Source organism: Chroicocephalus ridibundus, chromosome 6 (genome assembly GCF_963924245.1).
Source record: "Chroicocephalus ridibundus chromosome 6, bChrRid1.1, whole genome shotgun sequence".
Classification (NCBI taxonomy): Eukaryota; Metazoa; Chordata; class Aves; order Charadriiformes; family Laridae; genus Chroicocephalus; species Chroicocephalus ridibundus.
Window position 1 is genome coordinate 506,748 of NC_086289.1, and position 26,646 is coordinate 533,393.

Consider the following 26,646-nt stretch of genomic DNA (forward strand, 5'->3'; position numbering starts at 1 on the left):
TTGTACTTCCCCTGCCCTCAGGAAACCTATTTCTAAGACAGTTTGCTTTTTTGAATCTGACAAGATTATCGTTTGAGCATGTTACAGAGCGGGAACGGCCCGGAGCCAAAGAGGGAGGAGACGGAACGCAATGCGAGAGCCCTGGCTGGCGGAGCCTGGGCAGAGCGCGGCCGTGGCCCCTGCGGAATCCCATCAGTGTCACCATCTCACATCCCAGAGCCACCACCAGCCCGGGCTGGGCAGGCAAAGCTGACCGAGCCGAGAGCGACTGCACAGCGAACAGACCAACCGCCGAGCACCGGCTCGTTTTACTGAGAGATACGTAACTTCATTGGACTAGCTCTGCAGTTCAGAAAACTGAAGTCATGCTTTTAGTCAAGGCAAAATAATTCCTAATAATGTTGCAACAAGCAAATAAAGTTTACAGCTCCCCCAACTTTAATGACAGCTCTCAATTTTCTCTTCCCAATCAGGACACTTAGTGATGTCTCAAGGTATAGATTTATGAGCTCTCTTTCCAACTCTAAATGGGTAATTTTGAATTTCAACTTTTTTCTGTATTAACCACTTCCACTGAATGGCTTGTACAGCACGTGATAAAAATCACCATCCTCGTCTACTGAGTTTTATATTAATCTTTGGACATCTTTTATGCTTTTCTTGGGTTTTGTCTTCTGTCTTAGAATTTTGGCTTTGCTTTTGAAAGATTCAAAACACTGCACATGTTTTATGTCTGTTTATATATGTGCATGTTGTGTACATGTACACGTACATACACACAATTTTAGCATGAGCAAAAAGAAAACGTTTAACAATTTGAAAATATTTGCTGCCTGAGATTTTTGTGAAATTAAAGAAATGCCAAATTAACAAGTGTTCATCAGTGTAGACCACCGCATTTACTGTATTACCTGAAAAAGAGAAGATACTCACTGTCCCAACGTCTCATTTTGCTTCCTTCGCTTCCACTTGGGATGTTCCTGTTAATTTTTCTCACCTTGCTTTCATCATTTGCATGTGCTGTCTGAGGCGCTGTTCCAGTTTCTGTTCTCTGAGATACCTAAGCAAACGTGGTAAAATTATTATTTCAGTCGTTTTATATTCATTGACCCTTCTGCTTCCAGTTTCAAGTATTTAACCCACTTCTGCCCAAACCAGAAACAGTCATAGAGAGCAAAACGAGCAAAATGCAGTGGCTTTGCCTTTGTTCATGCGCACTTTGTGGCACAAGCACCGCGTGGTGGTCTGGCAGCGCTGTGCCTTACGCTGGCTCCTACGCGCGCAGGGATCTGTTTATGCAGTTGCTGATGTTATTTACGCCTCGCTCCTGCCTAAGCCGCATGGTGCTCTGGGGCCAGGCCGGAGTTTAGTGGTGCAGCAGGCTGGTTTTGGCGGGTGCTTTGCACAGTTGCTGCAGAAGCTGGAAGACTTTCGGTGAACCAGGCAGTGGGATGACAAAGGGAGAAGGAGAGGCGTGCGGTCAGGGAAGCTGAACGAGGTCCTGCCATCCAAAGGAGGAACCACCGATGGGACACTAAATGAAACGCTGCAGAAGGTGTGCTAATGAAACAAGGATCTGACGGGGCGCTGAGCTGTACCCAGGGCAAGTGGCTGAGCCACCTACAGCTTATGCAAACGGCTTTTCAACCGTCTTGCCTGTACATTGAAAATCGCGTTGGACGGCAGAAACACAAGAGAGTTCTACAGAGCAGCCCTTTCCAAAGCACTGGGCTCCCCGTGCAGGTGTGAAAGGCAAGGCAAGAACAGGACTGAATTATGAACGACTGCTAAATAAAAGTATTTACTGTACTGTACTTCTGTGCTCATCAGACCTTCCTGGCCATAGCCGTGGTATCTGTAACCACCTCTCTTCCGTATTACGAGACAGTGTAATAAAGTGTGTTTTTCCTTAAAGCTGATTAAAATTTTCCTTGATTTACAGACATCTGTCTAGTAGTTATGTCCTGAGATTATCAACTGGAACACGCCTGTACGTACTTTTAGAAGTGCAAAATGGAGCAAACCGACACATCTTGTAATCAGAAAAACAAACAGAGCATTTCAAGTTTTCCCCATGTAAGTTAGAACCAAATAGAACAAAACCTGAAACTCAACTTGAACACTTTCTAAAACTGGCATCAAACATTATACAGGCTCTTAAAAACTGGGACATTTTCACACTTCTCCCCTCTCTCTTTTTCTTTTCTTTTTCCCAAACTCTCATAAAGAAGACTGATTGCAGGTGTTTTCCAGCCCCGCTGACGGGCCAGAGCAATTGAGACAAGTATGTACGTTTATTCTCCAGGTGCCTGCCACGGTGAGGCCATCCACCCGCTGAGATTTGTTTAATCCATTTTGCAAAAAGGACCAGAGACACCCAATTTCTAGTCAGCCCCCTGGCTCACACCCACTGTGTTAAGATGATACAGAAATACAATTAAATAGTTGGTTTATTATTAAAAGAAATTATTACTATAATAAAATAAGAATTGTTTTAGTGGCATCCTTCTCATTTTGCTATGGCATTGTACACGAAGGAGCAAATACACGTAGCTCAGCTGCAAGTCTCAAAGCAATAGTGATTAGCTTTTAAAACAATTTTTTTTAAAAAATAAGCCTGTAATTAACTTTCTTTTTTATTTCTCTTTTAGTCACAGTGTTTGTTGATTAGGGTGCAGGTTTTTACTTCACAGATAGAAAAAAAGAAAGAAATACTTTCATACTAACAAATTAACTGGAAGTCATCGATAGCATTGGGTAGGAACAGTTTATAATCTTATCTTTTTGGCACTCACTTTGCAGCTTCTGCTTTTACTTTCAGCAACCTTTCTTCCATTTTTGCAGGTGCGTGGTCGCGTTTCTCAGCTCCCTCTTTCACGGCGTAGTAACCGATGTCGTACGCAGCGTACGGTGTACTTTTTGGTATCTACAGCAAAACAGAATGCTAACACATTAGCTGGAAATGATAGCAATTAAAAATGGTTTCATGCTGCAGTTAAAAATGCTGTAACAGCGGTAGCTGTTTGAAGCCCTGGTTAGTCACCAGTGACTGCTGGGGAACGCGGTGCGGCACTGGGGCGCTGAGCCCCCCCGCAGCCCCGGGCAGGGCCCTGGGCGCTCCCCGCGCCACGCTGCGGGACACGCGCTTGGGAGGACACTTCCCATACGTTCTCCCACTTGTCACACAGCATGAACACGCTTCCATTTCTCTAAGACGGCTTAATACAGAGTCCAGCAAACTGAAAATCAAAGCTGTGAGAGGGCTTGAACACCTTTTTCACCTTTTTTTTTTTCACCTTTTTTTTTTCCACCTGCCCTTTGCGACTCTGCCAGATGCCCTGGCCATGGGGCTGCACAGCCCCCGTCCCCTTCTAACAGGGGATAGGTAGGATACAGCTCTAACGGGAAATGCTGACGGGTACCTGCTCAGAAGTCTTCTGTGGAGTGACCCATGGAAGAGCTAAGTCAAGCCCTATCTCCACCTTCCCAGAAACCTGGTCCTGAGCACCTGGCTGTAGGGGTAGGCCCTTCCCTCTGCATTTTCCATATCAAGCTACCAAAAAATCTTGGTTTTGTTCTGCCAGGTTGAACGCCTTTAAAAACTGAAAACTATTCTGTGAAGCCAAGTGATTTCCCAGACAAAGCACCTTACCTATACTTCAAGTTAATAAATTCCCAAGGTTTTGCACTGAGAAAAATTATTGCAGTAGATTTGAAATATTTTACAGGCACTTCATTTTTCTCAGAGCAAAAGCTTCCCTCTAAACTGGCTTACACTAAAACTGCCAATGATATTTTAATAGCATTGCCTGTGACTACGCTTCTGTAGCCACACTGCTGCAAGGAAAGTCAACCAGGTAACAGGAGGAGAATGCTACAGACCAAACCCATTTCCACAACCATCCCTGGGACATCATCGGTTGAGGTGAAGACGGAGCAGAAACAACGTGGGATGCTCATGTTGGTCTGACACATACGTCCAAATCAATATTTACTTTTGGGAAAGCCAAGGTATGCAATGGCAACCACGAGCAACCATTATTCACCTCTCCATGCCTTCATCACCATTATTCAAAACTAGGATTCTAAATCCAAGACAATCCCATAATTTTAAGAAAAATATTTTAAGTTTATTAAGTACAGGTAGCTGCCTTGTGGGGTTTTTTTTGCCCCATTCCAACAAGAACAATCTTAAAACTAAAATCTTTAGGGTTAAATAAAGGAGTGTTCTCTGTAACACTCGAGAAATATGAAAATTGCCTCTAACAAGATGATCAGAGAACAAAGATATATACTAACCATGAGAGCAAAAATCAAAGACTGTTAATATCAAAATATGAGAACACGTTGCAACGCTCATATTAACGTTGGTATTTCTTAGGTATTGACGTGAACTCAGCCGCAGAGGAGCCACCACTCGAGCAGCGGTTTGCAGGCGGTCCTGCCGTGCCACCTCCTGTTAGAGACGGGCGCACGCAGCTTCCCAGAAAGCTCACTACGCACTTCTGTCCTGCACCGTTTCTGCCATTTTTAACCCATCTTTTGTTGTCATTGTGTATGTCTATCACTTATAGCATTGTAAGTACCTAAATATGTTCGGTTTGTTCGGGTTTTGTTTCGTTTGGGGTTTTTTGGGTGGGTGTTTTTTGTTGTTTTTGTTTTAGAGAAGAAAAAACTTTTGCAGGAGAAACTGAAGAATTGTTCTCTGGGACTGAACACATCATTCTCCCCACTGAGGTACGTGGGAACATGGAAGAAAAAAAACAAGGAATGTTTAATTGTATCACATAACAATATACTTAATCCTTTTCTTGTCATTCACCATTCAATTCTCTTCTACGCTAGCCGAATTTCTGTCGTCCCAAGAACAATCCGTCAGGTTGGCCAAAACAAAGCCCTTCCTGCCCGGAGAAAGCGGCGTGCCCAGCCTCAGCAGCACACGTCACCCACCGGGGCAGTTCCTAAATCTTTTTTTAGGAACTAAAATTCGCCTAAATTCAGCATCTAAACCTTCAGTGAAAAACCGGGTGTGTGTCAAGATCCGAGCCCTCCCGCTGAGAGCAGGAAGACGCGTCTCTCCCACAGCCGCCTTCTGGTCATGCTCCTGCTTTAATATTGGGAAATTACCCTTCACGTTGAATATTGCTACACAACAAACCAGCCTCCGGAACTGTCGCACTCACATCATCAGCTTAAAGTGCAGAGCAAGCAGGACGTTATCAGAGACAGAAGCATTACATTTATGTATTTCACTTCCAGGACAATCAAAGTCGGCAATGAATATTCACAGACTAAGATCAGGTGAAAAAGTCTGGCAACTGAAACACAGGTAACAACTTTGCTGACGGCGCACGCAGTGGAATAAAATCCTGCTCCTATCACTTTCCCAGCCATCAGCTCCAAAATGTTTTAGTATTACGTAGTACTGTATAAGAAATCAGTTTCGATGAGAATTTCTATTAGCCGGAGTCAGGGAAGGTGCTGTTGAGCAGTGCCGCGGGGCGGGAGGAGCGGGGCGGCGGCGGCCTGGCCAGCAGCCTGGGCCTGACACGGTCCTAGCGAAGTGCTGCGGCCGGGATTCAGAAACGCGGTTTAATTGCTGGAAAATGTCACACTACGGGTGCGTAGAAAGGTGAAAAAGGATTGTATTAACATGAGTAAACTGCCCGGGTCAGGCGCCAGCTTCCTGCACAGCCAGGGAAAGCGGCAGCCGACACGGATCACTGATGGGGTGCTCCGTTACCTTCGCCCGGGGCCCAACGGGGCGCCCGCGTCTGCTGGTGAACTGGTGTAATCTCCCCTTTGATAAACTCCAGTTCAGACACTTCTCCAAGCGCTGATGCATTTAGTAACACATTTTGGCTTAGTTTAAAACAATCTGACATTTTTGTGGGGTTTTTTATTAAAAAAAAGTAAAGAACCCTAATAAGCTTGAAGTGTGGCTGCTTTGTTTTTACTTTTAAATACATACAAAAAATTGGTCGGTTGTGTCAGATGTTGACTTGCAAATTTCCCTACAATTCTAGGAAAGTTATAATCTGTAATACATGGGTCCTTTTTATTGTTTAAGCACTGTGTGTTGCTATGCAGATATCAATAAAATTTAACGCTAAATCTGTACAACCCCCCCCTTTTTATCACTGAGAGACATAATTAATTTTAATTTAAAACCTCCTGACATTTCAGATCAGTTTGGGTATATTTCCACACTTCCACGGTTACAGGTAGTATGCCCAGCAATCATGAAACTGAGATGAAGGAATTCTTCCCCGAGGAAAACTCCAGCATCTCCAGTTCCTTCCGGGATCGCCTCCCGCTGCCTCACCGGGTGGCAGCCTTACAGCTCATTTCCACGCCACAGCACCGGAAAATTCACGTGTATTCATTGCCAGCATCTCATCTACTGCAATACTGTATATAAGGAATGAGAACCTAATGGCAAAACTAATGGGAAATTTTGTTTGAAATTCTTGTTTTAATGTTTGTTACTTTGGGGGAAAAACTTTTCATGCCTTTCATATACACGCAGAAAGAACCAGGAGCGAGGGGCCCTCCCTTTGCGTGCCAGCCTTTACAGATTCCTGGGGGAACCAGAAAATCCAGCGACTTCAAATTCAGTTTGGCAGAGGCAACATCTCATATCGGAGGCGTTCAATAATTTAAAAAATCATATTTCAACATACGCACTTCTGTTTTAACGCCTCCAAGCAGCCTGATTATTGGAGCCACTGCAGATTTTGAGTAGCAGTTGGAAGGATGTGGCAACTCCCACACGGCACACGGGGCTGCAGCGCTTCACGCAGGAGCCACCAGCCACACAGACGCTGAGGAAGGGTCTGCAAAGCCACTGCCAAAGTGCTGCCATTTGAAGTTCTGGGGTTCCCTTTTTAAGTTTTAATATACAGGCTATTGAAGAAAATAAATCAATGGGAATCATTAATGGATTGTTTTTTCCAGTGTCCTACCTTGCTATTTTCTGTTACATACCGTATCTGCTTTTGTAGGTGAAAATCTAAACATTTCTCTTCTTTCTTTCATCAACTTCGCTTGGCCATGCCATTCCTGAAGCATTTCTTTATTGCTGAAAAAGTTAATTTAACTTTTAAAGCCATATTTTAAGAGGTGAATGTTACTACTCTTGTTCACGTGCTTCGCCACGTACAGCTGAACGACACAGGATACGTATCTGCTATCCCCACTGCTAACAGAGAAAACACCGGGGCCTCCTCCTGAAACATTCACTTCCCAAAGGCAGAAGAGAACCGCAAAGACCCCCCTCCCTGCCCAGTTCACGGGAGGAACAGAGCAGCGAAGAGCAGGACACAGATTCCAACAAAAACCAAGCAGAGAAATTAAACTGCCCAGAGGACTGTAACGAGCTACACGGTTCATCTCGGAACTACAGTTTCTACTTGGGAAGTTTAGACACTGAGTAAATTTAAGTGAACATAAAGAAGCAGCAGACAGTTGTACTACAAACAGTTCTACTGGGTAACGTGGTCTGACCCATCACATTTTTGAGGTTGATCAATAAATGTTTCATTAATATGATTTCTACCCTGATTCCGAATGTCTGCAGTGGTTCTGCAGCTCTTCTCTGCTCTGGTCCCAAGTTTGAGCTACTTCTCCTCGCACTGCCAGTGCTGGCACATAAGCAGAGTAATCCTCCTCTTCACTTCCACCGTCTCTTTAAAAATACTTGTCAACTACAATAATGCCTAATAAATGAATACTTTAAAAAACAATAGACGTTGTCCCCAGTCTCTTGTTATGGATGCTTTCCTAAAGTCTTCCCAGTGTTTTCCTCTGGACCTCTAGATCCTGTCTGTAACTGTTCCTAAAGGTAAGGAACGCTCCCATCAAAGTCCAAGGAGAAGCTAAACCAACCCCTCCTCTGGGTCAGCGCCCCCCCGAGGGTGAACGAGGGGCAGAACAAGAGACAGACACGAATAAAGGCAGGGGAAAGCCCAGCTTTTGTTGCCAGTGGTTGCTCAACTGCTGTGAGCACAACCGGTCCGAGAACCGGCAGCGGCAGCAGGCCGTGCGCACAACCGGTCCCACAACCGGCAGCATCAGCAGGCCGTGAGCACAACCGGTCCGAGAACCGGCAGTGGCAGCAGGCCGTGCGCACAACCGGTCCCACAACCGGCAGCAGCAGCAGGCCGTGAGCACAACCGGTCCGAGAACCGGCAGTGGCAGCAGGCCGTGCGCACAACCGGTCCCACAACCGGCAGCAGCAGCAGGCCGTGAGCACAACCGGTCCCACAACCGGCAGCGGCAGCAGGCCGTGAGCACAACCGGTCCCACAACCGGCAGCATCAGCAGGCCGTGAGCACAACCGGTCCCACAACCGGCAGCAGCAGCAGGCCGTGAGCACAACCGGTCCCACAACTGGCAGCAGCAGCAGGCCGTGAGCACAACCGGTCCCACAACCGGCAGCGGCAGCAGGCCGTGAGCACAACCGGTCCCACAACCGGCAGCAGGCTGTGCGCACAACCGGTCCCACAACTGGCAGCAGGCTGTGCGCACAACCGGTCCCACAACCGGCAGCAGACTGTGCGCACAACCGGTCCCACAACCGGCAGCAGGCCGTGAGCACAACCGGTCCCACAACCGGCAGCAGACTCATGTTCACTAGCCCCAGCTCAAGTGACCGCTCACGAGCCCCCAGCCCCACGGCTCTCAGGAGTGGGGAATCCCACCCAAGCGGTGGCATTTCCTGATGGATGGAAGGACAGACAAGGATTGCCTGGCCCTGCTCCTCTCCTCCTGGCTTTCCCTCTCCCGGAGCGGGGATGCCCAGGGAGCACCAAAGCACACCAGATTTAACCCAAACCCATGGAATCCCGAGCACCACCTCCTGCACCCCCCAAAGCCAGGGCATTGCCCTTCCCTAACACAGCCATCTGGTGCTCCCAGGAGCGCCACGGAGACGCGTTTGTTCTGTAACGTGACTTCTACAGCTCCAGTTATAAAAGAAAAAAGGCACTAAGACGATACATATTGGGACTGACAGCGAGTCTCATTTCCTGGGTCGAGTCTGCAGCAAGCGGATTGACGTCTGAACTGCAGTCCAAATGCACACATGTAGTGGGAAAATATGCAGAGATACAGACAAGTTCTTTCAGCAAAATTTGTTCAATACGTATACTTTTTATACCCTAGATAGATCACATTTTTATGTTATATGCAGAGTACGCCCTCTAGCTGTAGCCCTCTGTCAGCAAAGATGAAGTTACACTTAAGTTTACATGGAATGTAACATATGCAGTAACTGAAAAGGATTTATTTTCTGCTCAGTTGGAGTGGGAGTTCATGGAGCTCCACGGCCGAGTTGGTAAGCAGCTCGGCAAGTCACCTTTCTTGTCTTTGAGCACCGTATTTTGTAAAGAAAAACACCCTTTAGATTTCCATTTGTAGTGCAAAATACTTTAAATTACCTCTTTCCTTGTAGCCAGTCAACTAGGCAATCTATTAAGACAGCAAGTAACAGCTTTTTTAAAACAACGACATTGTAATACTTGGCTTTTCCTTTGTTCAAAAAAAGTTTGTTCTTCTTTCAGCTCCTTTTCTGCTACTGATCTGCACTTTTCAGCTCGCTCTGCCCAAATTGTCCTATCGTAGGATAGAAACTTAGTAAATTTATTTGTTTGTGTGGACATCTTTCATTTAAAATGTACAGTTTGATATTGTTAATTAAATAATACATAGAAAGCTAAGCACATTCAGAGATGGTGATATACACACTCCAAATGCAGTTTTTTTATCTTCTAGCGATCCTGTACATGAGCAGTCTGTTTTATTTCAGTATAACCATTAAAATATTGAAAGTAAAAACCATGTTTAAGTAATTTACCAAATGAATTACTTAACAAAAAGCACTGCCAGCCCAAGGTTGCATTGTGAGGGAAAAAAGTAAGCATAAACCATGAATTCTGCCGGATTTGTTCCACATTGTTCATACTTCAAAAACAAATTCCCCCCAAACGATGGGAGTATCAGTACAGAAAATCCGTAAAACCCCAGGGAGCAGCGGGCGCCCGCAGGACACCCCCCGCCCGGTGCCGCTCACCCAGGGAGCGCCCACCCCAGCTAAGCGCGTGATCTCCAAAGCAGCAATCCCCAATTATCCGAGATCTTCCCCCAGCCCTTCCCGCCTCATTCCACACACAGCTTTCTGCTACTGCCTTACAACCTCTTGCACAAGTTTTCTGGGAGGGCCGGCAGAGAGGCGGAGGGAGCAAACGCCAAAGGGTGAGGAGTGAAAGAGAGAAGGCAGGAAAGAAAACTCACAGAAAATATAAAAATCCCTTTCAATTTGTGTTTGAAATCCGAAACCTAATCAAATGGTCAATATTTAAAACATCAGTCAGCTCTATGTTATTAAAAACTAGTGTTAATTTTTAAGTAACAAGAATAATGTTCATGAATATTGGGGGAAAAATTCACTGATATCATAGTAAATACTGAAAAAAGTTGGACAAAAAAAAAATAAAGGACATTTCCAGTGTGTTCATTGTCTCCTTTATACACAAATCCCTTTTCAAAAGGGATTCACCATCAAATTCTCCCAAATCGGGTTTGCATTATTTGCATATTATGAAATATGATAAATAAAGCGTTTATTGAATGCTTTGAGTGCAAACGTAAAGGAATTTAATGTATTATCTTGTATTTATACTTAGTTATTTAACATATTGCATAGACTAGAAATGAAAAATTAGGTTACCTCCAGGATTCTACAGTCCTTTGTTATTCTGCATTATAAAATTCTATTGTTTTTCAGTAGAATGAATCCGGACATTCAAGGGTACAATTATAAGAACAGGAACAAAAAGAAGTAAATAAGGAAATAAAGATTGATAGTGTTTTTTAATTTTGGAAAAAAATATTTAAAGAATAGAAAATAGAAAAGTTATATTGTATTCCATATACGTATATCAAAAATATCATTTATTCACCAAATACGTATTTGACAATCAGTCTAATGATGCGTATTAAGATGCTTTTCTATTTTCCAGCAGAAATGCAGAGTTTTCAAGCACTCGCAAGACCCTTATCATACATCACTGCGCGGAGCTCGGTCACCTGCAGAGACGAGCTGACTCGTTCTTTCTGTGCCTTTTCCCTGCTTCAGTAAGACCCTGGATTGCACCTACATGTTCGTCAGCAAGAAATTCTTCTTTTTCATATTTTATAATTTCTTCTTTCAGCTTCTGAAACCTCAGCTTTTCCTCTCCGTTAGGCCACTCCTCTGACGCATCAAAACTGGACTGCAACAGTTCACTTAAGTGGAGCTTTTCAACAGGTGCCATTTCTCCTGGAATCAAAGGGAGATTACTGGAATCCTATGTATCAAGGAAGTTCGATTTTTTTCCTAAGCAAAAGACAGCATTTAGATAGTGTCAATCAATCAAACAGAAGTGGGATTTGTTAGTGTCTTCTTATTTTAATACCTATTTTGTTCTCAAAGATTTGTCCCAAGTTTAAAGCAATCTGTTCTGGAAGAAGCCGACAGCCTGTCGGTGTCTGTGAGCAGAACGGTGCCTCCCCTCCCTTTTGACTGATAATTTGCCTACCTCATAATTTGGTACACTCTCCACCCAGCTTTTTATCAGTTCCACCATGCAGAAGCTGATTCAAGGTAACATCATTTTTGCAAAGTGCTCAGTACCTCTGACTCACACCGGGTTCCAGAGCCATGTGTCCTCCACCCCCCGCGGCAACCCCGCAGGTTCTCAGGGCGGGTCCATAGTCCTCCTCGCTGGAAGTCTCCTCTCGCCCCAGACCGCACCGAGCCCCCGCCTCCCTTGGGGCCGCCCCAGACCCGGGCAGCTGAACCAAGAGGCCACCACGGACCTCAGCAGGGTTCAAACACGGCCCTGCCACAGACACTGTGGGAACGACAGAGGTGGGCACGAAAGTGGAAAATCCCAGCTTTGTACTGGGATCGTGACTTTGAGGAAAAAAATAGAGTGGACATGAAGACTCACGTAATGCATGTGCATGCGAGGACTGAGTTAAGGCTGTATGTAACCCTAACTCTCTCACTTCATTCTTCTGCAGCACTTACAGCTTGCCAATGTATATTTGGGTATAAATAAGTATTACATGAACTGTGTATGACTGAATTAAAGCTGGAGTTCTCTGCATGAGGAATAGGAGTTAAAAAGATGTTCCATTTATCAGAGGAAGTAAAAAGGCAAAGCAAACAGATACATAATCATTAACATACTACAAGTGCCCAAATGCAATCTGTGAGCCAAAACAGGAAAGATCTTTTAACACAACCACTTTAAATATGTAATGGAACGTAATGACGACAACCAGGGCACCAATGGAAGCTTTAGCACACCTCGCATTTAATCCCAACTGGCATCTCAGATTAAACAAATTTAGCATTATCTCAAATTACACCTTTATAGGTATTAATCCTCACATACAACTGAATTTACTCAGTGATCTTCCATATTTACATGCGGATGACTGATCCCAGGGTATATCTACACTGCACCAAGGTGACTGTTAGACACTGCTGACCATGGTTTGTGTGCGTGAGCTCTCGGGGCATCCGCAGCAGTGCCACGCTCAGCAATAGTTGACCACCGCAGAATTCACCCGCCTTTTGGGGTAGGTCCGTACCCTAGGCCTTCTGCTGCCCAACCGATAACCACAACAACTGCATATAGCCCAGCTCACCTCTGACCGGGGCTGAGAGATCGCAAGATACACAAGGGCTTGGTTCTACAGGCTCAGGAGGTTCCCCGAATCCTAGAGAAGGAACACACTGGCTTTCATCTCCCTCTCTTCTTGCGTTTCTGAGAAGCAGCATTATTCCAAGGTACATTCTGTTACCCTCTCTGCATGCAGTATGTATATACTACTTCTTACACACCGCTCCCATCCAACGGGAACAGATGGGCCATGTGGGAGGGAGCAAAAACTCTTGCATGTTACAGAAGGTTCCCAAACTTCATGTGCATGCCCACAGATTCCAAATATTAAAGTCCATGGGATAATTTTTCTTTAAATATACCACTATCTAAACTAACATTAAACATGCTAACATAATTAAGTTACGATGCTGTTCCAGAGCATAATTTATAGTTGTTCTGTCATTCTCATCTATTGGGTTTGAATTCAGTAGAAGGCGATCCCATATTCTTATGCAGACAAGAATCAGCAGAAAAAATGCTTTTGATTTGCTATATTGAAGAATACTAACCAAATCTCAAAAAATTCAAGATTGTGTACCGTTGAACGGGACCAAAACCAGTAACTAGAGTGTTTCAAGTATATTAGGTGTTTATTTTGAAAGGAAGCATGTAACATACGCCTAAGGGAACTTGGAAAAACAGCTCTAGTAGTCCACTTTACCATACAAACCCACCGCTGTCAGATACGACTCTGCTAATTCCCAAACAAAACTCACATACATACTAACTTGAAGAGCGATCGGCTGAAATGAATTCTAAGTTGCTACTGCTGAGTATAGAAAGCGATCTCTGAAAAATAATACTGGTTCACCTCACACAGATAAAAAGATAAAAAGCAGACAGCCTGTCTTCATAGCCTGCACAGCTTTAAAAACAAAATCAAGAAAAGCTGTTTCAGCTGCTGACGCTGCACTCGTGTTGGGAGCTCAGCACACAGAGAGACTTGGCCAGATGTCCCCAGGACAGAGACTTGCTTCTGCTCAGGGGTTTTACTTCTTTAGCATACAAAGACATGCTTTTGTTGCTACTCTGATTTTTTTATATTAGGTAACAACTAAAAATGCTCAAAGATAAATTAATTTCCTAATTGTATAGGGGAGAATTCCTATCAATAAGCACAGTAAGAAGGGGTGGGTAACTCTCCTGCATAGAAGTTTTGCTTCGGTTTTGCATAACTTGCTCACTAAAACCCCACTTCAGTGCTAGAGAAAGCTTCGTGGAACTGGACTGAAGCATTCCAATGTACTGCAACCGTGATAAAGATTTGTTACCAAACACTTTGAACGTCTACAAAAGGCATAATTTTGAATATCCAAGAGCCACATTAGTTCCATTGAAAATTATGGGCAAATGTTTGACATTTTATACCCACTCCCAAGTGTTTTTCCTGGTTTGATTCTAAACCTTATTGTGCTGTTGATGGAAATATCCAGCAAACACCTACACTTGGCATTAGGCCCACCTCCAGAAAAACAAACATCAGCTGCAACTACATTAAACACAAATGAAACCAGGAGCTTTTTTCCCTTTCATGTTCGTACTCTTGGTAAACAAACGTAGCACGATGCACCAGTAAACATGAGCAACTCTGCAGAACGTACAGCAAAAAAATAAGTTAAATGAGCAGTGTATATTCCTATATTAAAATGCTAGTATTTAACAAAAAAACCCCACAACAAATCCAAAACAGTTAACAAAGCTCACCCACTTCCACAGGCCATTGATTACTTTCTAGAAGAGGACATCTCTGACATTGCCGTAACATTTAGCAATGGTCTGTGCTGACTCCTGTAGCACGGGCAATTCTGGGAGATAGAGAACTCTGGGGTTCTAGCTCTATCATTGTGACTACATTAAAAATTAAGCTAGGACTGGACTTCTGAAACAGTAAAAACCATTTAAAAGAGCAATCTTGCATCTTGAAAGATCTACTTTAATATATCCCTGGTTTCCTTCCTGGAAGACATTTTTCAAGATGATGCATTTAGACCAATTGTGAAGCGACATGGCCTGAGACGGGCGCCTCAGTCAGCTTCCTTTTTGACCTACAATAGCTCTCATGCGGCACGATCCTTGCTTGAGGAGGTATCAAAATGAGCGTGAAGCTAACAAACCATGTCTGAAACAAGCCTTGATTTAGATCTTCTGAGAAAACGACTTCACTTGCCAACCCAATGAGCTACTGAACTTCCCTAATACATCATGTGAATCTGGCTGCAGATTGCTTAGAAAGAAGTTCTCTCACAAGTGTAAAAGCCAAGCTAGGAGGGTAACCCAGAGGGGGCCTTAGTCTATAACTTCACTCGAGATCCTGATGACTGAACATGTTAAGTAAGCAGATTTTGACATATTGTGCATGCTAAAATAAATGTCCACCAACATGGAAAAAATGATCTAAATGTTAAGCACTAGTAATGCAGATGAAACTTGTCTCTAGAGAAAAATGCACTGCTCGCTCTCAAGTCATGCTAAAATGTGGTGAAATTTGGAGGTAAATGGTGGTAATCAAGCAACACTACTAGGATAAAATCGGTCTCAAAACAAGAACTATAAACAAGGTCTTAAAACATGAAGACAATACTCGTGTTCATGGTTCCCTTTAATGACATCATATGTGGAACTGACAATAAAAAAAAATGTAGTCACTGTCTTTACATCACTATTTTGACTTCATTTTCAGCATCGTGGTATTTCGAGTTGATATTTTTATATTTCAGTGTATTGCTTAGCATTTTAAGTGGCTCATCCATACTCTGAATTTACTGCAGTCCCTTTAATGATACCACATTTTAACACCCCTAATTCCACTCTGATACTAATGGTATCCACAGTAATTAGCCTTCATTAAAGGAAAGCTTAAGTCCGAGGAGCGTTCTTCTGTGGGAATATGCCCAGTATTTCTATTATTAATGACTTCTGGAACCTATCAGACCATAAATAATGCAAATGATGTTGCATCTTTTCCTCTCTGCTGACAACTTCTTAATTTTACCCTCCTAATGTAAATTTATAACTGCAATACTGTGTGGAAAAAAGGAGAAAGTGTGATAAAAGAGCAAATTGTGCTTGTCTTTGAAGAATGTGAGCTGAAACACAATATGAAAACACAGAAAGCACTATCAGGCTTCTGGCATGCAGATGAACAATGTGAAGCAGCTTGTGAAAATTGGTTATGGTGTATTTATAGCGCACGACATTTTTAAGAAGAAGTAGGTGTGTGCTTCAGATTGTATACAAATTTGGTAATTACATCCCCACCTTCCTTATGACACACAGGCAGACAACGCAACTTCCCCCATGCCTGTTCTCATGTTCCTCTTGCCTCCTGCCAGAGCCCGAGCGGAGCAGCGACCCGGAGCCAGCAGAGAGCTGGTTCCGGGATGTGCCCGCAGGTGCTGCCCAGCCCCGCTCCCACCTCCACACCCTCCTGCCCGCAGGCCGGGGGAGGCCAACATCTGACAGCCTTCAGTGGCCCCCAGCGCCTGGCACGGCCCCGCTGCCCCACTGCAGCACCAGCAACTTGGTCTGCTCTGCCCACCAGGCCTCTGCCCGTGTCACGGAGGCAATCGACTGGTGTGACTTTTGGGGTTCGTCACCCCTGGGAGGCTGCCACTAGCCTCCTCAGTGTCTGCAGCAGCCTACGTGTCTGAACCAGACTATGGCCTGAAACCAGAAGCTACACTGAACCATCCGTCATTTATCGGCTCCACCTTTTTTCTGTAAGCCAGGTACTGCATTTCCATTTTTTTTACCCAGTCATCGGCTAATTAAGTGTCCTCTTTCATCTCCCTAATATGTCCATTTCCCCTGTATTCCCTACAAATGTGCAGTTATCCTCTCGACTACTCTGAGTGCCTGCGTGCACACTAGCCATTCTTCACCTTAATGAAACGGCCCAACCTTCTGCTTCTGTTCGCGCTGCTTCTCTGCTGATTCTGAACAACAGACTCTGCCGAAACTTCATCTTCTGTTCGTCTAACCGCATCACACGTACTTAAAATTTCCTTTTATACAAATAAAACCTCTTCTTCTCCGCTTTAAGATCCACGGTTTGATTTTTTTTATCACAACATTGAAGCACAACATCACTTATTCTAGCCAGCAATATCCCATTCAGATGCAAAGATGGACGACACCCACTAGCGAAAGAGCCCACAAGGAAAGATCCCTTGGTTCCCACTTTTGCAAAGCAAATCGCAGTAAATGCACACCAATACCTCTCCAACATACCTGGCATGGCTGGCTCCATACAGGGTAGTCTTCCATTCCCAGAATCACGAAGAAAGCACAGGATGGATTTTAATCCCTTTTGTATGACATCTTTAGGTGGAAATTCAAGGGGACAGTGTCTCAGATTCAAGGCTGTCAACGAAGTTAAGTTTCCTGTGAAAATGACAGAATTTAGCAAACACAGAACGACAGAACAGCCCAGGCTGGAAGGGACCTCGAAAGCTCATCAGGCCCAACCTTTCCACGTTTGAAAGCTGGGTGAGTTTTCAGATACACAGAGCAGTTGAGTCCAACTGAATGACTGGTATTAACTGTGTTTCTGATTTCTATGGTAATTACCATTATTACATGTGCAGATACTATATACTACCTTAAATTATCTATGTGGCCAAGTCTAGAGATTTTTACCTTGCTGGTTTTAGAGCTACAAATAACTGATAGTGTTTGTTGCATGAAAGGGGCAAAGCAGTTTTGGCAGAAGATAAACCCCTTGCGTTCTAACACTCCTCACCGAGGGGGGAGGCCAGGTGCGGCTAGGTTTAAATTCTGAGTGATGCCCAATCCAGCACTATCAGTCCAGTCGCGTTTAATATTTATTAAACTATTATGATTTGGATACACTAATAGTGGACTGCACCTTCAGTCTCGTCGTGCTCATGAACTAGCATGGCCACCCTCCAGTCTTTGGTCGCGTTCAGTGAGGAAACCGAAACGACCAGCTACTGAAACAGTGCAGTTTATTTAAACAACAGGTGTGTAGGTTCTTAGGATTGCCGGTGATAAATACACTGTCTGCAAAGCACGTGCAAATGGAAGTATTGTGACACATACAAAACGCCCGACAAAGTTATAAACGATACAGCCTGGCTATAAATGTAGGAAAGAGATTCTCTAGAGAAATTTCTAAGTTTCCCGAGAAAGCACTCGGTATGATCTAAGTCTTACCCAAAGATCTAAGTCTTACCCCCCCGCTATGTGGGGGAAGAAAGGCTCAGCCCGTCGACTGATCCCAGAAATCAGTGATGGAGTTCTTCGCGATGGTGTCTTCCCCGGGTATCCCCCCTCTCTCGGGCTATTTTTATACTATTTGTTATCTTCAAGGTGGAGTTTGAGTGACTTTAGTCATACATCCTTTTATTATGATTGGTGTAAAATTCTCTCGCTTCACAATTAAAGGTATAGTTTACGAGAAATTCAGGGCACAGACTCAAGACGGAGTGGTCGCACCTTGGAGGCGGGTAGCCTTTGGGATGGAGGTGTATTTTGGTATTATAATGACATTATAATGAGCAAAGTTCGCACAAAGGACAGCATTTCATCAAACTTTGACAAAATGTTGGCTCTGAGTATCGAGCGGGCAGCTAATTGGCAGCTTATCTGTTTCATGGTATCATCCCATTCCCGTATCTGCTATACATCATAAGGTAAAGCCACGGAATAATGGCATCCCGCCCCGTACCTCATGTAGCTTCACAAGCATCCGTAGCAGGGAACCACAGGTGTTGTATTCTTCATGCCAGCTGCGGCTATTTTCTACCTCAGAAGCCTCTTGATTTTGTACTTTTCCTTAATGTGTGAACAATGCTGTACTTTTGTATTTTTACAATTTTTACAATTACAATTACAATTTAGTAATTATTCCACAGTGTTACATATGCATAGTACTACTAATAGCGTAATTCCTAAGATTATTACCGAATTCCTGATGGGCTATATGTCTCTTCTCAAATCTCAGGCTATTCTGGGCACACAGACTGAGTCACATTGAAATGTTTGCTTTCTTCTTGAAAGTAACTCCTGAGAATGTTAAAGCCGCTGCTTTGCTGTGCTTCACTAAGGCCACCTGCAGACCAAGGCTCTTGTGAAAAAGTACTTCAGAGTTGACACCCAGTTCCAGAGTTTGGCCCAGATGTATACAGAGCCAAACACGTATTTTATCACTTCACATACTTCTCATTGAAATGCAAAAAACTCATCTCTTCCGCCAAGAACTCCCGCCTTTTCCCGGCAGGGGACCCATCGTTGAACTGAGCCAGCGCTGTAGCATCATCTGGCGTGTACTCTGCCCCGGGTATCTTCTGTTTTGGTTTCTGACATGTTTCACATGAATTTGTATAAAACAGATCCTGTCATTCTTCTTGTCAGTGCTTGCATGCTTTTTCTTCTTTTACCTTTTTTGCCCTTATATTCTCCTGTTGCTTAACAGCTTTGCAATCTTTTAATGTTTTTTATCTCCTATTTTTAAAATTTTTAATTATTTAATTTCTCTAAGCAAATTGTTCCCCCCGTTCAAGATCAGTCCAGACAAAACGAACTTCCTTACAACAGCTCAGCCGACCAGTACAACCCCCTCACTGCTGTTCTTATGCTTTTACCCATAAATGAATGGAATTTGCGGTGTTGATAAATCAGGTTTTTGACCTACATTAATTTTTTCATATGAAAGGAAAGGAATTAAAGATTTTAAAGTTTTCCTTCTCTCCTTGCTAGAGCATTGTTCTAATTTTTTACTTCTGAAATTAGCGAGCCCATATTGCTTCTCTCTCCCACCCTCGCCACTAGCTATTCTTGCCCAAGGAACAAAGGGCCACCATCTCTTGGCGACCAACAAGGGAGGGACATAAATCTTCAGCCTCCCGGGGGTTAATGGGTTCGTGTGTCTCGCAGACCTGCCGCAGCCTCCTGCTCATCTCCTCCGCAGAAGCATGTGCGGCACAGGTTACACACGTGCAGAGGAGCTGACGGCCAGGGTGGCAGACATCTGTCATGTTCTGCTTACTCTCTGGCGAAATGGGAACAAAGTGCAAAATATGCACAATCTATTTCAGGAATCAGATTTATACTGATTATTTATATTTGTAAATATTTATAAATCACATTTCACAGAAATAAAATAAAATTAGCAATTTTCCCTTCCTAACTAGATTTCCGGAATTAAATAATACTTTCAGTCTGTTTTGATTCAAACAAAACCACAACAGTTGAAAGCTGCTAAATCTTTCAAAACATAGATGTACCAAGTCTCTAAAAGAAAGGCGATGTATTTTGTTCTGACATTTATTTTAGATTGACATATGGTTTAAAACAATGCATTCAGGAAGAGCAGCATTTAAGACAGCATAGACAATCTCAGTCTAGTCAGTCAGAATATATTTCTCATGTTGTATTACTGGAGTCAGACTTTCATAAAATCTCCACACTTTAGATCTTCACAGCTCCACTGTGCAGTCTAATCTGCCTCACTTGCTACAGGCTGACTGCTTAACATTCTGACCGTGTCTACCTCCTTTATTCATTACAGTATAAAATAATGTATTTGCTCTTTTAAAATGTTTTTGTAAAACCTTACTTGCAGAAATGACAAATACATCACTAACAGCACAGCTATTTGATTTTAAATTACCAGTAATTAAAGCTGAAAGGAATGTTACAAAACAAATTTTACAATGTTATTAACAACTCCATTTGACATTACTTCTCTAGAAATGTCAACTACAGCAACACTGACAGAGTACACTTAAAAAGATGAAATAAAAGCCAGGAGGAGAGCCACTGCAGGCAGCGAGCAGCTGCAGGAGGTACCAGTGGTCTGCGGGAGCTGGGGAGCACCGAGGCCATCATTGCTCCAAGCACCGCCACGGGGCAACCACCGGGTCCTTTGGGGTCCCTTCTCTGGGAAGAGAGAGTGGAGACCCCGGAGCAAATGAATTCTCCACAGCAAGGGGACAGTACGTACAACCTGCTGCATGAGAAACCATACCACAGCTACACAGAGATCTACCGCGACACCGTTACCGCCAGGGAATGCAGATTTGTCCCAGTTTCACTGAAATGGAGAACAAATGCACCTAAAACTTATTTCTTTTCAACTAACATTCTGATTTTTCATTATCTGTTTTTTTTGATCAGCCACAGGGTAAGAGCTGACTGGTAGCTTAGCGGTAGTGTGAGAAAAATTGAGTTTTACCCTCCTAACAGCAACAAAGTTACTTACTTGAGAGCTAAGGAAAATTCAGCTCAGATCTCAAAAAACACTCAAAACTTATATTTTTTCCCCCACAGACCACACCTAGAATTAGAACTCTCAAATTTTAATCAGAACTATTCCTTTGAAGTCTGCTAAAGTTGAACTCAGACTGAGAAGCAAGGAAAATCAGAACTGTCTGAATCATTATTCCACAATCGCGCTCAAATTGCAACGGCTAATCTAAACCTGCCCCGCTCTAGTTTAAACCATTGCCCCTTGTTTAAAACCATGGCCCTGTTGGTTTGCTGTAAGTGAAGTCTAAGAGGGAACAACGCGGAATCAGCCTGCCAGCCTGGTACCACAGGTCACGGGAAACACCCCGGGGCAGACAAACTGCCACACAGAAAACAAAGCACAAAGGCAGAACTACTGGACTACAAACTAAAAATACAACCGGCCAGCAGTGCTGTATACGTAATTATGCTACAGAGTAACAGAAGTACACGAAATTGAAAATCCGTGTTTGTTGCAGAGCTAAACACACTGTTGTGCAATTATTGCTGTTAGTTTTGTGAAGAAGCGTAACCACAGAGCTCAGATATGAGTGTGTGCCTGTCACGCGAGCGAGCATTCCCAGTGCTCAGAACAATCCCATTGACTGCTGACAATGTGGCATTGATGATAAGGCATGCCGAGGTTTGGAGGTTTAGCAAATTGTCTGTATTCTAACAATCTAAAACCAAAAGTTTGCCAAGTGAGCTACAATTACCAGAATGCCTTTTCATACAGTCATGATTCACAAATTAGAAAATTAGTTCAAATAATCATAAAATATAAATGCAGAAACGAAGAGCTACATTATTAACGGGAAGAAATGGCTTTGAAAATGCACCTTGTAAAGAACTACTTGGGAATATAATCAGATTTAAAATAGTTTCATATTAAGAAATTGAACCTATTTTTAAACAGAAATGATCAAAATGAATCACACAGATGACTTCAGCACTGCAAAAATGAAATCAGTTTTTTATCTTGCTGAAAACCACTGAGGTTTGAAGAAGATTTGAATGCAGTGGGGGAGTTACCCTGGACACGCAGCTCCAGCTCATGCTGCGTGATGCAGCAGTGAGCGCTGACGGCACTCGCACGCCTGGGAGGATGGCAAACTGGCACTCTACCTTCCAGCAGCCATTTCAAAAAATTTTAAAATGAAATTTTAAACTGCGTCACCTACTGAGATTCTTCATTCTTTAGTATTTGCTCCTAAATGATTCTAAAGCACACTTAGGTAGATGCAGCAATAAAATTATTTTGCTCCTGTGCAATGCTTTCTTCAGTAGGCTTGAAGAGTTTTATAACAGTATCGTCATCCCCATTTTACAGCAGAGGAAACGGAGGCCCGGGCTGTCCGAGGACTTACCCAAAGCCAGGTAACTCTCCTGACTTCTCCAGCAGCCACTGGCAGCCCTGGAAACAGAAGGCACGTATCCCAAGTTCCCCACAACACTGCCCAACCAGCACACAGTACATTGGACTTTGAGATCATTTTTTGAAACATGTTGGCTGGCAACTAATTTTTCATCTTTGAAAATGAAATTTAGAACACATGATAATTCTACACAAATCATGTGAACCAGTATCAACGCTCTAGGAACAGCCCCAGGTGAATAACTGTTTTGTTACCATTCAGACTTCTACTTCCCTTCCAAAGATTTTTCATTCATTGAACAAGTAGCTTTTAACAAAACAAACCAAAAAAGAGTTCAATGAATGAAGACAAACATTGTAAGTTCATTCCCGATCTAGGTTAAAATAACACCCAAGAAATGAAGACGAACAGCTGAGATACAGTTATCACAGATCATCCTCCAAACTCACCTCAGTTTACATTACAGGCTTTTTGTTTGGTATGGATGATACTAGCATCATAAAACTGGTATTCTGCTTACTACGAAAAGAGAGGACCAAGAATCACGGAACAGCCACTGCAGGACGGTAACTCACATCAGAGTTAGTGCTGACACTGTCAGCATCAGCTCCTACTCTGTTTCTTGATATAGGTGGTTATGATGGCAAGTGTACCGACAAGAGAGCAATAGGGAAGGGTAGGAGTAAGAGTGGGCTGGGAATTAGCTCATGAAACATGATTTTGTCAGAAAAAGCTGTCTTGTCAAAACATGAGTGTTTTGTACAAATATACTAGATTTTGACAACGCCTCACAATGTCACAGCACAATTCCCAGGTTTCCTCCCAGCTTACCAGGTGGACTGCTTGGCATTCTGCTCAGGTCCCACGAGCAGAGAAGCCTGTGAGGCACTGCCTGGGACACGCAGGGGCCCTGGAAGTCCTGACAAGCACCACTCCACCGCAGGGAAACGATGAGCCTTTAGTCACCTGGATTAATGCAATCCTTGCAAAACATCTACCATCCCCTAGCTAAGGTTCAAATCACTGTGCCGGTCCCAGTCTCACTTTGCCCACTACATAAGCAGTCAAGTCTGAAGCAGCTCAGCTGCTGCGGGGCAGAGGGAGGCACGGTTCTGCACATCATGTGTATGTATGTACACATGCACACACATACGTATCTGTATATATTACCTCATGGCAATTGTAGTATATATGACTACTGGGTGGCACTGCCATGGACATACGGGCTCTGCCAACAGAACAGATCATCCGAAGTAAGGCATATGGTAGGACAGCATCACCCCAGCACAACAATTGTGCCAGCCTTATCCAGGATCCTTGCAACTGTTAAAAATACTGAAGTGGCTGTGTGCAAGCGATTAGGGCAAATGATGCTGAAAGTCTTGCTAGCAGAGCTGGCAGAGTGGGCCAGGCTGGCTTGGGCCACCCCTGCTCAGTGAGGGTATCACTGCACACTCGCTAATGAGCACACACCCCCCCCCAGCTCCGGGCAGCCTGGCTGCAGCCAGCCTCTACAAATACCTCCAGCCATCTGTCATCACCGCGCTGCTGCCCAACACGACCTGCCCTGCAGAGCCTGCAGCGCTCTTTTCCAATTGCTGTGGCTTGAACAAAACCTCCAACACAGGAGGAATGCTGGCATCCATTTTTTTGGTGCCTATCATCCACATAGCCAGGAGAACTGGATAAATGTCACATACAGCAGGAATTCCCTTATCTCAATACCAATCTGGGAAACCTGTATCAAAGTATTACAGTAGAAGAGAGGCCTGATCCATGATCTGTCCAGAAAACAGCATTGCATGAACCAAGTTTTACTGCAGAAAGGCCAGCATACCACTGGCCCATTCTACTTTGAGACACAAGGATGTTCAAATCAGTAAACAGTTGTGGGTTTTTTTTAAACCACCACTTTTTCTTTTTTTTAAGTCACCACTCAGCTCAGGGTAGAAAAGCAGAGTTATTCCAGGAACAGGCTGCCTCATGTGAAGCAGGAAAGGATCAACTGACGCCCTCTGTCCTTCCCCTGCCTGGACTACTAGCCATTCCTCTCCAGCAGCCAGATGGGCAACAGCAGGGCTGCAGAGGTCACCAAGTCCAGCTACACTTTGAGGCCACTTCCCTGCACTCATATGCTTTGATCCCCTGTTCAAAGTTCTCTTTCAATAAATGTCCTAGGAGAGAGACTCCACAAGAATAAGCCCTGCTTCAGGACGCAACTAAAGCTAACTAACACAGCAGAGCTGGTAACGCGGGTGAACTGCGCGTGCGTCAACAGCGTCTGAACCGCAAGGGTCAGTCGGTTTTTTCTTCCCTATGGATGTATGACTCCACCACCAGGTCAGCCAGCGCCCAGCACGCCTGCACTCTCTGGCACACTGGCTGTGAATGACTTCAGCACAGAGCTTGGAAAGGCCAGAGGGCATTCTGGCCTGTCCCACAAGGATGAGCTGGCCCGAAGCCCGTGGGTAGCAGGCCTGAAGAAAGCAGGGCCCTGGAGAGCTGAAGAGTGCCGGGTCTGCGCAGAAGACCTGTCCAGGGAAGAGACCTGTCTGAACTGCCCCAGAGTAACTGCCAGGTGGAAAGCAAGACTCAGCATCGCATGGCAGAGGGCTAGAATGGCTGCGATGCAAGGGTGTTTACCGCTGTGCCTGCTTCTTTCTTAATGCATTGCCCAAGGAGCAGGAGCGACCACACTTGCACAGCATTAAGTATGAATAGCAAAGCTTTGTTAAAGTAACAGCAAACCTAACAGTGTTTGGGAACCTCAGACTACAACTGCATCACTAAATGGTGACCTTGCTCCTCGAGATGCATGTCTGCCTGCACCAGCCAGGCCTCTCCAGCCTATTCTGGCCCATGGCCTGGAAATGACGACGCTGCAGAGTTCTGCATGCCGCCAACACCCACTTTGGGACCAAACCTGTGTAACTGTATAGGAACAGGTCATTTTGTGCCAACTGGCCTCAGTAACGGGGGACATTCCTGGCCACATTTTCTTTACTAGCAGAGATGTCACCTGAGGGACAGAGGCAGGTAAGCTACTTTATTGTGTAGACAGTACTGGAAAGTGAAAACAAATATAATGAAGTCCAATGAAGCACAGGAGCCAGCATGTTTACCATCAGCAGCTGCAAAAACGTATGCCAAAGTACAGTCGGAACATCAGCTATGTAAGCAGAAGGATGTTAGGCCTGACTGTGTGGCCATCTTCAGTTCAAGCCATTTGTTTTGGTGACACAACTCCAGCTGAGTTTTGGAGGTTAGTCTCCCAGAACCACAGCAAGGAGCCTGAAAGCTCAGACAACATCAGCAAGGGATAATAAAAACCCCAACATTTATGCTCCGAGGACCCCAAGAGTCTCAACCGGACCATCCCAGGAATCCATGCAACCTCCTGTTTCCCTTAGGAACATTCGATTTGGAATTATTTGTTATTTCAAAGTAGTAACTGCTAATGCAAAAAGAGTTATTAAAATGAAGCTACAAACTGTAAAGGCAACCTTGAGTGTAAAAAGCTGCTGAGAAGTTCTCAGCTCTCATGCCGTTTAGTTGTTTATGTCTGACTCTGCAGATGCCTGAGATGTTTTTTATTTCAGCCTTACTCAGAGAAACAACATCGAACATTTCTGACTAGAACATCACAGACATTTTAATAAAATTTTCCCCTCTTATCAATGAAGGCAAGCATTATAAATAACATAAGTCATTTTCCCCCCTCTCATAGCACACAGTAAATTAAAAATTAAATTCATGGTAAATTAAAACCATTCTTTAGATAAATATAGAAGTACTTTAAAGTCTAACCACAGAATTAAACACTAAGAGCCAAAAAATGTCTGTGATATCTTCAAAAAAAGCAGTGAGTACTTACCAAGCTCTGTGGGTAGCTCTTTTATAGGATTCCTTTCTAAAAGCAGAGTTTTCAATTGCCTTTTCAATAAAACAGAAGAGAGTAGTAACTCTAAGAGCAAAGTTCATGTAATTAAATAGAAACACAGAAATATTTTTCCACAGTAGTTTTTTTTCTTGCTTTCATCTCCTATTACAGAAAGGACGCCACAAGGCAAATCCACACTTCTCCATCGCTAACGTCAGTGCTGGAAAATAACACACCTCAAAGCTTGCTGGTATGACAGTCCGAAGTTTGCACTTATACCCATTTTATTACATACTACTTCAACATTTAGTATTTGATCTTTCTTTGCAAAGCCTGCTTATCACTTTAAAGTCTGATACTGACTGTTCCAATTATAAACACATCATTTTCAGTTGTTTATAGTTTTGCTGAGCTTCAACTGTTT

The 26,646-nt window shown here is 43.9% G+C and overlaps 1 protein-coding gene across 1 annotated transcript in view; it reads right to left on the bottom strand.

Moving 5' to 3' along the window:
- Window positions 1-2,791: 2,791 nt before the first annotated feature.
- The window catches only part of LRRC27 (leucine rich repeat containing 27), a 29,609-nt gene continuing 5,754 nt past the window's right edge, over window positions 2,792-26,646 (bottom strand). Inside the window, exons 4-7 of the mRNA XM_063338285.1 lie at window positions 26,217-26,275; window positions 16,947-17,099; window positions 11,160-11,320; window positions 2,792-2,926 (exon numbers count right to left, since the gene is read on the bottom strand). Of these exons, the coding sequence (XP_063194355.1) occupies window positions 2,792-2,926; window positions 11,160-11,320; window positions 16,947-17,099; window positions 26,217-26,275 (508 nt within the window). The remainder of the gene's footprint in view (window positions 2,927-11,159; window positions 11,321-16,946; window positions 17,100-26,216; window positions 26,276-26,646) is intronic.